We start from the raw sequence: 12,878 nt of genomic DNA, 5'->3' as shown, positions 1-12,878 counted from the left end.
TTTAGTTCTTAAGAATCGTGCACATCAATTTTAGCACATTTGTATCACCTCCAGAATAACCCTTGAAACCATTAGTAGTCACTCCCCCTCAGCTCTTAGCAGCCATTAATATATTTTCTGTCTCTGTAGATTTGCCTATTCTAGACATTTCTTGTAATAGAATCATGTAATATCTGGTCTTCTGTACCAGCTTATTTCACTTAGCATGATGTTTTCAGGTTTCATCGATGTTTAGCATGTACCAGCACCTCACTCCGTTTTAGTGAACCATATTTCATTGTATGGTTTATACCGCATTTTCTTTTTTCATTCATCAGTTGATGGACATCTGGCTTGTTTCTTTCCACTTGGCCGTGATGAGTAATGTGGTTAGGAACATTTATGTTCAAATGCTTGTGAGAATGTTTTTTATTTTTCTTTAGCATCTTCCCAGGAGTAAAAATCCTGGGTCATATGATAACTGTGTTTATTTAACCTTTTGAGGAACACCTGTTAAACTTTGATGGATAATGGCCAAATTACCTTCTAAAATTTGCTATACCAACTGGAAAAGCATACACTTATGCTTCCAGCATGTAGGAAAGTTCCTGTTTTTCTGCATCCTGGCCAACACTAGAAACTCTCCCTCTTCAGTATTTTGTCACTCAGTTTATTGACACTTGGTAGCCTGTTTTGATTCACATTTTTCTGATTCCTAGTGAGCCTGCACTTCATCATCTTTTCATGTGTTTGTCAATTTTTAGTGTTTCTTCTAGGAATTGTCTCTTTCTATCTTTTGGCATTTTCAGGGGATAGGTTATTTTTTTTTAATTTACAATTTCTAGGGATGCTTTATAAATCCTTAGTTCTTTGTGTGTTAAATCTGTGCTGCAAATATTTTCCCCCAGCCTCTTCTGTCTCTTTTAACTTTGCCACTGGTATCTTTTATACACCAAAGCTTTCCATTTTTATGAAATTAAATCATTTGATCTCTTCTGTTATGGCTTCTGTTTTGTTTTTAAATTTTTTCCTTGTATCTGTTTTATGTTTCTCCCACCCCAAGGTTACAACTAATACTCTCTAGTATTTACTTCAAATGCTTTTGTAGACGTTAATTTTTTTTTAATGTTTAGCTCCTTAATCCATCTGGACTATATATTGATGAGTGGTATGAAGTAGGGATCTACCTTTTTACTTCTTCCCAAAGAATTACCTAATATACTAATTCCAGTCAATTCTCCACAGATATGAAACACCTACTTTATCAAATAACAAGTTTTCCCATATGTATGAGTCATTTTTTGGAGTCTTCTATTCCACTAATCTATTTATGAGTTCTTATGCCAAAACTACACTGTTACATAGTTATATAGGACATTTTGGTATTTATTAGCTTGTTTCCTAATATTGTACTTTTTCAGATTTATCATGGTGCTTTCCACACCATCTATTCCAATTAAACCTTTTTTCAGCTTTTTAAGTTCTAGTTTTACGAAATCTCTAAATATTTTGGTTGAGGTTATAGTAAATTTGTATATTATTTTAGAGAAGTGGTATCTTTACAATACTAGGCCTTCCCATCTAGATCATTTTTTATATCTTTAAATGAAAGCATATATTGTTGATCATATAGTTCCTGAATTCATGTACATTATTCTACCTCAACTGTTAGAACTAGCTTTTGCTTCTACAATAGAGTACAAATAAAACTGCGCTAGGACTCACCCCCGAGTTCATTCCTGCTCACCCCTCAGTCCTTCACAGTCAGGTATTTTAAAAACTAAGTCAGATCATGGTATTCTCTCACTTAAAACCATCCAGTGGCTGGTTTTCCCATGCACTTAAAATAAAATGCGAACTTCTTAGTAAGGTTCTCAAATCCTTTTGTGGTCTGGCCCCTATTAACCTACCAGATGTCTCATTTTTAGTATCGCCTGTATTTTGAACAGAGGTTTCCTTTGATTTTGTTTTCCCATAGATCAGTCGTCCCATGGCCTTCTTTCTTTCTCAGACGAATCCCTCAGCCATTTTTGTACCCTCTCTTTTTGTATGTTTATTGCTTTCGTATGTTTATTTGATGATTATTTTTATTTTAATGTTTTCTTCATTTTATGGGATTGAAATGGAGTCAGCTCCTATAAATCAGAAGCCCACATTCTTCTTTGTTTCTTTTTTCTTTTTGATAGAAATCAGTATGCAGTCCATCCAGGCATAGTTAGTTGAAAGTTAATAGACTCATGATACATAGACAAGAAGAGAATCTAAACTCTGAAGATTAAGATCATTTTGAAATTTTAGTATTTTTAAGTAATTAATGTGAATTGCGGTTAGTGGCTGGGTGCTATACAAATTTGAAATGTATTTGGTTTATCAGAATTTATGTGAGGAAGGATCAGAAGTGCTTATTTTCTCCAAATTTTATTACTTGTAAAAATATATTAAGTTAGCTGAAACTAAGCTGCCAGATAAAATGCAGGACTCCCAGTTAAATTTGAATTTCAAATAACCAATCATTTTTAGTGTAAGTATGTCCTGTTCGGTATTCAGAATATACTTACACTGAAAAATTATATTTTGTATCTGAAATTTATATTTAACTGGGTGTCTTGTATTTTTATTCGCTAAATCTGGCATTTTTATTCGCTAAACCTTGGCTAGATGCCAGCTCTCTAGCAACCTGACTTCTCAGGAATACAGCAGACAACCAGTAAGGGGGCTTTTAAAAAGCTCCTCACCTCAAAAAGAGATTTCACAAAGTTTATGGCTCAAATTGCATGTACCTGTAAGTGAGATAACCAAGCCTTTTTCTGGATTTTATTGTTTTTTACTTTCAGTATTCTAACGTTCTTATAAAAAAGTCCTTTTTTTCCCCCATTTTTTAAACTGTAGGTTTTTTACCATACTTACTCAAGGACCCTAAGTAACCTCACCGCAGCTTATTTTCTCAGCCATCGTGAACCTGTGCTTGAACAGAATCATGCTACTTGGCTTTCATTTCTTTGTTGCTGCCACTCCCTGTGCCCAGAGACCTATAATCCTCCCATCTGTGCTTGTCCAGTCCTTCAGCTCCCGCTTCACGTGCCCTCCCTTCCTGGGGGACTTCCTGAGTCCCAGCTGCATGGCATCCATCCTGCCTCTGAGCACTTTGCCTGCATGGCATTTACCACGTTCTACTTTGTCACCTACTGTAGGTTTTTTATTAGAGGTGGGGGAGGGGTTGAATTTTTTTAATTAAGTAAGAACATTTACCATGAGATCTACCCTTGTATGAATTTTTAAGTATGGTATTAGCTATAGGTATGTGATTGTACAGCAGATCTCTAGAACTTATTCATCTCACATACCTGAAGCTTTCTGTCTGTGGTATAGCAGCTCCCCATCTCCTCCTTCTCCCAGCTCCTGGCAACCACCATTCTCCTCTTGGCTTCTACGAGTTTGACTATGTTAGATTCCTCGTCTAAGTGGAATCATGCGATATTTGTCCTTCTGTGACTGGCATATGTCACTTAGCGTAAGGTCCTCGAGGTTCATGTATGTGCACATATGAGTTCCATCTTTTATAAGCCTGAATACTACTCCATTGTACGGATATTGCACAGTTTCTTTATCTGTCCATTTGTTGCTGGACATTTAGGTTGTCTCAGTTTCTCGGCTATTGTGAACAGCGCTGCAGTGAGCATGGGAATGCAGATGTGTCTTTGAGATCCTGATTTCATTCTTTTGGATTAAATACCCCGAAGTGGAACTGTTGGATCATATGGTGGTTGTATTTTTAATTTTTTGAGGACCCTCCATCCTGTTTTCCATTTTAGATTCCCACCAGCAGTGTACAAGGATTCAGAGTCTACACATCCTCCCCAACATTTATCTTCTGTGTTTCTGGGAATGGTTATGCTAACGTTGTGGTCTCAGTTTGCACCTCTCTGGTGATTAGTGATGTTCAGCATCTTTCCGTATACTGTTGGCCATTTTAAGTATTCTTTAGAGGAATGTCTGTTTAAGACTTTTGCCCAGATCTTTTTGTTTTGATGTTTTGTTTGGGGGGTTATTTGTTTTTTTGCAGCTGAGTTGTAGGAGTGCCTTATATATTTTGGATATTAACCCCTCATCAGATACATGGTTTGCAGAGAGGCTCTTTGCTTCTTCATCTTTGTATTCCCAGTGGTACCTTTGTATTCCCGCACTGTGCTTAGCTTTGTTCTTTTCAATTCTTGGCCCTCAGGGTGTGTTTGTTGAATAAATGTACTGCAGTTATCTGCTTCCCAAGTCAGCATCAAGTTTGAAAGGCCCAAGAAGGACTTGTGTAGACACCCTGACAGTAGTGAGAAGCGATAGTTGGGAGTGGAGGGGAGGAGAAGGGTATAAAAAAGCAAACTCAAGAATATAAAACTCTGCATTTAGATATAGTGTCACTGACTGAACAGAAAGGTTCATAGACACTCACTGTGATTAGTCTTAAATGCTAGGCTAAGAAAACAAAGTTAGACAGAAAACTCTGAAATGTAATGATGTAATTATTAGAAATTTCTGCAAATGTAAATAGACTTCTTTGAGACTTATTGAGACTAGTCTCTTATAACTAAATTCTTTAAGTTTTAATATGTGAGAATAGTATATCCTCACTATAATTACAGCTTTGTACAGTAATAAAAATTCTTAGTGATATACTTTAGCTGTCAAAAGAAGATAAAGATTGTAAGTACATATCTTGTTTAAGCAAATAGGAGTAATACATTTTTAAAATATTACCATTCAAACAACATGCCTAAACATGTGATTACTGACCTGATCTGAATAATTCATTATTCAAGGATTATGAACAGCTGATTTGCTGTATTTAGTAGCATGATATTATTATAAATATACTATTCTAGGGATTTGGTTAATATTCTAAGGAAATAGATGATGTAGTATCAAGTTGTAACACTAGGTGGTGGTGGTAACTGATTTTAGGAATTAAAGTGTGAAACTGTTTCTTTTTTTTCTTTTTTTTTATAAATTTATTTATTTATTTTATTGTCTGTGTTGGGTCTTTTTTGCTGTGCACAGGCTTTCTTTTTAGTTGCAGTGAGTGGGGGCCACTCTTTGTTGTGGTGCGTGGGCTCCTCATTGCCGTGACTTCTCTTGTTGCGGAGCACGGGCTCTAGGCATGTGGGCTTCAGCAGTTGCAACACATGGGTTTAATAGTCGTGGCTCACGGGCTCTAAAGCGCAGGCTCAGTAGTTGTGGTGCACGGGCTTATTTGCTCCACGTCATGTGGGATCTTCCTGGAGCAGGGATCGAACCTGTGTCCCCTGCATTGGCAGGCGAATTCTCAACCACTGCGCCACCTAGGAAGCCCTGAAACTCTTTCTTTTTTTTCTTCTTCTTTTTTTTTTTTTAAGCTCTTTTATTGGAATATATTTGCTTTACACTCTTGTACCAGTTTTTGAGGTACACCAAAGTGAATCAGCTGTATTTGTACATATATCCCCATATCCCCTCCCTCCCGAGACTCCCTCCCCCTCTCCCTGTCCTGGCCTTCTAAGGCATCTCCCTTCATCAAGTTGATCTCCTTTTGTTATACAGCAACTTCCCACTAGCTATCTATTTTACAGTTGGTAGTGTAAATATGTCTATGCTACTCTCTCTGTTCGTCCCAGCTTCCCCTTCGCCCCCCTCCCCCCCTCAGCCCCGTGTCCTCAAGTCCATTCACTACTTCTGTATCTCCACTCTTGCCCTGTCACTGGGTTCATCAGTGCCATTTTTTCAGATTCCATATATATGTGTTAGCATACGGTATTTGTTTTTCTCTTTCTGGCTTACTTCACTCTCTATGACGGTCTCTAGGTCTATCATATAGTTCAATTTCATTCCTTTTTATGGCTGAGTAATATTCCATTGTGTATATGTGCCACATCTTCTTTATCCATTCATCTGTTGATGGGCATTTAGGTTGCTTCTGTGTCCCTGAACGTGCCCGATCTCATCTGAAACTGTTTCTTAATGTGTATTCTTTGAACTTGAAAACATTTAGTGCTGCTTATATTTCAGAAGGAAGAGGAGGGGAAAATTTGAAAGTCTGTGGAGTACCATCTCTACCTATTTGGGCTACTCACCCTCACTCCTTCTTTTTCCTTTGAATGCTATAATCCAACGATTCTCAAATTTTTTGGTCTCATGACCTTTATACTCTTAAAAATTATTGAGGATCCAAAAAAGCTTTCACTTATTTGGTTTATAAGAAAATAATGAGCACTGTTTTTTGTTAAAAAGTAAGACTGAGAAATTTTAAAAGATGTCATTTTAAAATAACTAATACATGATTACTTTAAATATAAATATTTTTAATTAAACTATTTTCTAAAACAAGAAAAAAATTTAGTAAGAAAAGTGACAGTGTTTTAAAATTTTGCAAATCCCTTTAATGTCTAGTTTATTAGCAAACAGCTGGATTCTCATATCTGTTTATAGATTCAGTCTGTTGGGAAATAACATATCATTTAGCCTCTGGAAAACCCCACTCTACACTCGTGAGAGAGTAAGAGTGAAAAAGACAATTAATGTCTTTTTATGTAAATCATTTTGATTTCATGTAGTCTCTAAAAGAGACTTATGCATCCCTAAGAATCCTAACCAAAATTTGGGAACTATTGCCATGTCTTCTCTGTGCCTGTAAGAAGTCTGTGAAAAGATATGAACTATATATCTATATATATATATATACATGCCTTCTATTAATTTTGAATTTACAAATCTTAGCTTAAACAACCAGTTCTTGGTTTACACCATCCGGATGTTGTACTTAAGGATACACAGTAAAATATTTACAACAAAAGCAAATAAGTTGATATTATTACATTAATTGATAAGAAAAATATCATATCCTAATAGGAAAATGTGTGATACATAACCAGATGGTAAAGAGGATGTAGTTACATGTACGTTGTGTTTACAGTGGACATAATTTTTCACCAGAAAAAAAATGCCTTTCAAAAATATGTATGGACCCAAATTACTATTATAGTGATACTTAATGTACTTTTGCTGAAAGCTGCAGTCTATGAAAAGACTTTATTTCTTTTTTTTTTTTTTTTAACGTTTTTTTTTTTTGTTGTTTTGGTTTTTTGGTTTTGTTATTTATTTATTTATTTATTTATTTATTTATTTATTTATTTATTTATTTATTTAACTGGCCGTGTTGGGTCTTTTTTTTTTTTTGCTGTGCCTGGGCTTTCTTTGGTTGTGCTGAATGGGGGCTACTCTTCATTGTGGTGCGCGGGCTCCTCATTGCCGTGGCTTCTCTTGTTGTGGAGCATGAGCTCTAGGCGCGTGGGCTTCAGTAGTTGCAGTACGTGGGCTCAATAGTTGTGGCTCACAGGCTCTAAAACTCAGGCTCAGTAGTTGTGGTGCACGGGCTTAGTTGCTCCGCGGCATGTGGGATCTTCCTGGAGCAGGGATCAAACCCGTGTCCCCTGCATTGGCAGGCGGATTCTTAATCACTGCGCCACCTAGGAAGCCCCCAAAAGGACTTTATTTCTATCACAGATACATCTCTGATGTGGAATAATCTGTCCATCCGTTTGCTATGCTTTTTCTGTTCTTTCTTCCTCATTTCCCTGATTCATCTCTCATCTCTATGGTGGCGATTCCCAAAGCTTTACATCCAACCCTGACATCTCTTCCATGTTCCTGAACCTTACTTCTAGTTGTGTATCCATCTCTAGCTAGGAGTCCTAAAGGCTCCTCAATCCTAGCTTGTCTAAAACCAAACTCATGTTCTCTCTTCACACCACTTTAGAATCTACTTCTTAATTCTTTCTCTTAGTTAATCACAATTTATCAGGTTCCTCAGGCTAGAAACCTTTAAGGAAGCTTTGACAGATTCTTCACCCGTTAAATACATCTATTTATCGTACTTCTTTGGCATTTCCTCTGCTTTGAATTTTCCTCTTATTCTCTTCTTGGCCTGGAAAATTCCTACATATGCTTGAAGATTCAATTCAGATGTTACCACATGTGTACACCTTCCCTAACACAGTAAGCAGATGCTCTAATACCACTGTAAGATGTATGTGTTCATGTAAACAGAGAGAGCACAAGGTTTTTCTTGTCTCCTTTGATAAGCTCTTAGCCTTTGTAAAGCAGTTACTGTGTTCTAGTCATCATATTTCCCCAGTCTTAAGCATGCTGCTTGTGTTTATTTATAGGAGAGAGGGATGGTATCAAATGTCCATCAAAAGTTAACATTGAATATAAAGTTTTATAAATATATTTAATGTACATCTGAGATAAGAGGAGATCGGGCGCGTTCAGGGTGGTATGGCCGTAGACTAACGTACATCTGAAGGATCACATTACCCACTACCTAATCTAATGGTATTTTATAATGAGTAGTACTGTCATGATGACTTGATGTGAACCCTTAGCAATACATGTATGCTAGGCCTTAAAGTATAGTTTGGGGTAAAAGTTTTGGTATAGAATATATATGTTTACATTAAAGTGCTTTTGAGATTTATATACTAATGCAATGCTAACTTTTTTATTGCAGAACTTCTTGGTATACACGAACAAGCAGCTGTAGGGTTCTTAACACTAATGGAAGCATTAAGATACTGTAAGGTAAGTTGATTTCTAAGGTACTTTGAGTGGTTTTTATTCACATGTCCACTGCTGTAGAGAGCATTTTTCTCCTATGACTACACATTTTAGCTTACTACTGATAGTGTGTACGCTCAGTTCCTTTCTGATGGCCCTTCCTGCACCGACAGGCTTATCGAGGATAGAGTTGAGCTGGCACATTGTGCTCAGTTTCTTATTTTTTGAGGCTCGTTCCTTTGTGAGCGTCGGGTTTAGAGCCCAGCATGAAATAATTTATAAAAACAGAGATATCCACTATCGAATGTAAATATAGATTTGGGTAAAGTGAGGGAAAAGAATGCCCTGTTTGTTCCTCACTAATAGTATGTGTCACTGAAACAATTGGTAATACTTTATCAGGCAAAGAAAAAGGATTTGCCAAATGCCTGATATTCTAACTTTTTGTGTATTTCATCTGAAAAGTGATTTCACACTAAAAAAAAAAAAATCCAAGCATTTCACAGCATTAAACCCTTTAACACATGTGCTAAGATTAGGAACTGCCATGAAACTCTCAATGTTTGATGTATATTTCATCGCTTTCCTGCACAATGTGAAATAACTCTTGGATATTCCAAATAGTTTTCAGTGGAGTTTAAATCACTTAATAAGATGTTCTGATTTTGGAGAAAGAAAGAAATAGATCTCATATTCTTTTCCATTTTAGCAAGGTGGTTCCACAGCAGTGGTTCTGGTGGTGATTATTTTTAGTAACAGTAACAGTCCCTGCCTTTCTTTTTTCCTTTCTTTCTTCCTTCCTTCCCTTCCTCCCTCCTCTCACTGCCTCGCCTTCCTCCCCTTCATTCCTGTTTTACCAGACAGCATTCCTCTTTCATGACAATACTTGGGCAGGGGTGACATGGATATGACAGTCATATAGGTGTCATCCTGCCCTTATTCATCAGTAGTAATTGTACTGTCCAGCAGTAGCAACTCTTACATTTTCAGGGACTTTACTTACAGAAGTTAAAGCTATTCTGAGGCAGCATAGTGACCAGAGAATCAAACTGCATTTCCTCCTCGCCATCGCACCCACACATGTTCATATTCCTAGAAGCGTGTGTGCACATAGGAAAAAATGGTGACTATGGTGAGACGATGGGTGTGTCAATTAGCTTGAGTGTGGCCATCTTTTTACAGTGTATGCATATATCAAAATATCAAGTCGTACACCTTAGATATATACAGTTTTTGTATGTCAAGGATATTTCAGTGGAGCTATTTTCTAAAAAGTGTGTGGTGTGTGTTTTGAAGGAGAGGGTGTGAAGATGATATTTTTTGAAATCTTCCCCCTGCGGCCTTGAGGCCCTGATGGTCTGGATTCTGTCTGTCCTTCCAGAGTTGCAGTGCTCTCTCCCCATTGCTGTGCTCCAGCCATGCTGGTCTCCTGTCAGTTTCTCACACACGCCAAGCCCTTTGCTGCCTGATGAGCCTTCGTGCTTCTTTCATTTCTGCCTGAAATACTCCAGCTCTGAGATGGATGGGTCACTCCCCTTCAGGCCCTGCTTCAGACTGTGCCTCAGAGACCCTTTCCTGGACCGTTCCCTCAGTGACTCATTTCCACATGCTTTCGTAGGAACAATCACTTTGTAATGATCTTTTTTTGTTGATTTAGTTATCTTTTTTTTTAACCTCTAATTTGTTTTTCTGTTGTCCCTAATGGAATATAAACTCTCTGAAGGCAGGCACATTGTCTTTCTGGGTACACATTAGACGCTCAGTCAGTATTTGTTGAATGAATGAACAGGCAATTTCACCAGAATTGTAAACTTTTCTAATTATGTGCATTTGCATTTCTTTAACTGTTAGCACAGAGAAATGTCTGTTTTCTCCCTAAGATCTTAGTGGTAAGTCATTAGCTGCTGTGTATTCTCCTGTTACTCAAGTATTATTGCTCTAGTGTTCTAGCAGTAACTGTGGTATTTTCCAAGATTTAAAGATATTTTTAATGGTGGGATACAGCACACTGCTACTCAAATAGATGAAAAGCAGAACCCTTTGTTACTTACAGCTCCAAACAGGAGAGAGCTAGCAGGCAGGGCCAAGAAGAGTGTTATACCTGGGGAGGCATATGCAGGCTGAAGCCCTCGGGAGCAGCTTACATACGGGAGCTGGGGTGGAGTAGCTGGGTTGCCTGGGCTCCCTGTGGATGGGCTCGTTTGAATAGCTCAGTGAGCTCTGGGTCCTGGGAGTTATCCTCTGTTGTCTGGTACCTGGTTCCAGGGTGATTAGGGCCATGCATAGTGGCCTGGAGTGTGAAAGACGTATTGGGGAGGTAGCTGGGGTTTGGGCTTAATCACCTGTCTTTTTTAAGGGAACTGGCCAGCCCCCAGTCAGGGCCTCAAAACTGAGTTAAGACAGCATTTAAATAGAACACAACAAACAAAACAACAACTCTATTACACTGTGGTGCCCATCTGTATATAGCTGTAGGTATCCTTCTGAAAATATGTATATATTTGCTTGTTATCAAACATTTAGAGAAAGGACATTAAGGAAATAATTGTGTTTGTATTAGTTTTGTGAATCTGAACATTTCCCTGTTCTTTGATAGTGTAGCAAATTGCCCTTTAGAATTGAAATTAACATTTTCATATCATTTTGATCATGTGTTCATTAAGACAAATGAAACAGTCTCTCTCACAGGCTCTCTCCCTCTCCCTCTCTCTCTTTCCATCTCCAGACCCTGTACACGTGTGTGTGCGCGCGCGTGCATGCGTGCAAGATAAAAGGTGACTCTGAGTGCTTTTGGCTGTGCACTTTTAAAAAAATAGATATATAACTCATATGCCATAAAATTTACCATTTTAAAGTGTATAATTGACTGGTTTTTCATATATTCACAGGGCTGGGCCATCATGACCACTATCTAATTTCAATATGTTTTCCTCACTCCAAAAATATCCTCTAAACCCTTTAGTTGTCACCTCCTCATTCCTCCCCAGCCCCTGGCAACTTTCTCTCTACAGTTTTGCCTAATTTGGACATTTTATCTAAATGGAATCCTACAATATGTGGCCTTTGGTGTCTAACTTCTTTTACTTAACGTAATGTTCTCAGTGTTCATTCGTGTTTTAACATGTATGTGTACTTCACTCCTTTTTATGACCAAATAACGTTTTATTGTATGATATATCAGCTTACATCAGTTTTGTTTTTCTGTTTATCAGTTGATGGACATTTGGTTGTTTCTGATTTTTGGCTGTTATCAATAATACTGCTATGAACATTAATATATGTCTTTTGTGAACCTGTTTTTATTTCTCTTGAGTGTATACCCAGGAATGAAATTACTTGGTCATATGGTAATTAGATGCATAACTTTTTGAGGAGCTGTCAAACTGTTTTCCACAGTGGTTGCTCTACTTATACCTTCCTGATTTATTTATTTTTTATTATTACAAAACACTTCATTAGCTGAGCACTCATGTACCCTCTGATCCCACTGTGTATAATTTTATCCTCATTTTTTATTTCTACCTTAATTAAGCACACACACATACACACTGATATACATACACTTTTTCTAAAAGAGAAGTTAAACAACATCTAAACTTTTCACCACAAGAGGTAGCATGATGTAATGGAAAGCCGCCACATTAGGCGTCAGAAAACCTGAGTTTTAACTCCGGCTCTATACTAGTTAGGTGTTTGAGTTCAGAGCAGGCGCTGACCCTGTGTATTTCTCAGGTTCCTTATGTAGAAGGGAAGGACTTGCACTGAACACCTCTAAAGCCCTTCACTCTGGACCTGTGATCAGGGCTTTTCCTTTTCCTGTGTCCTCCTGCTGTTACTCTTGTCTGTCGTCCTCAAACCATCCTTCCTCCTCTACTGGTTCACCATTGCCTCATCCAGCTCACGCCTCCCATCATAGGTCAAAGATACTTACTATCTGCAAATACGAAAGAGTACCTCTTTCCTACTGCCCTCCTGGTAATAGTCAGTTCCACGGGGTGGTTGAAAGCAGGGCACCATAGCAGGGCTTTTGGCTGCTTAGGCACAAATAGTTGGCCCTGACTGCTGTGAGCAGCCACTTGGAATTTCCCAATTCTAGGGAGTCTGTGTGAGAAGAGGAAATTCAGCAAACATGATTGGTAAGGTTAGTTGTTTTTTCAGTCCAAGTCTTTGTCCATCTCAGCGTGGGGTGAGTGATGTGAATGTGTTCAGATTTCACAAGTCTATTTTTTATTTGTTGAATTTTAAGTTTTCCTTTTCTCTGTCACACACAAAAAAATGATACTCTTAAATTTTGGGTACTATCATTTTTATATTAAATA

The 12,878-nt window shown here is 37.8% G+C and overlaps 1 protein-coding gene across 2 annotated transcripts in view; it reads left to right on the top strand.

Moving 5' to 3' along the window:
• Positions 1 to 12,878, top strand: part of MINDY3 (MINDY lysine 48 deubiquitinase 3) — a 91,898-nt gene that overhangs the window by 29,517 nt on the left and 49,503 nt on the right. For both annotated transcript variants that reach the window (XR_009053190.1, XM_057731681.1), the window contains exon 9: positions 8,513 to 8,583. Coding sequence is in view for 1 of the 2 variants with exons in the window: in XM_057731681.1 (XP_057587664.1) it covers positions 8,513 to 8,583 (71 nt within the window). In the remaining variant the exon portion in view is untranslated. The remainder of the gene's footprint in view (positions 1 to 8,512; positions 8,584 to 12,878) is intronic.

This window comes from Hippopotamus amphibius, chromosome 4 (genome assembly GCF_030028045.1).
Source record: "Hippopotamus amphibius kiboko isolate mHipAmp2 chromosome 4, mHipAmp2.hap2, whole genome shotgun sequence".
Lineage (NCBI taxonomy): Eukaryota > Metazoa > Chordata > Mammalia > Artiodactyla > Hippopotamidae > Hippopotamus > Hippopotamus amphibius.
Note: the sequence above shows the minus strand (reverse complement) of the source record. Positions and strands in the feature narration are given on the sequence as shown.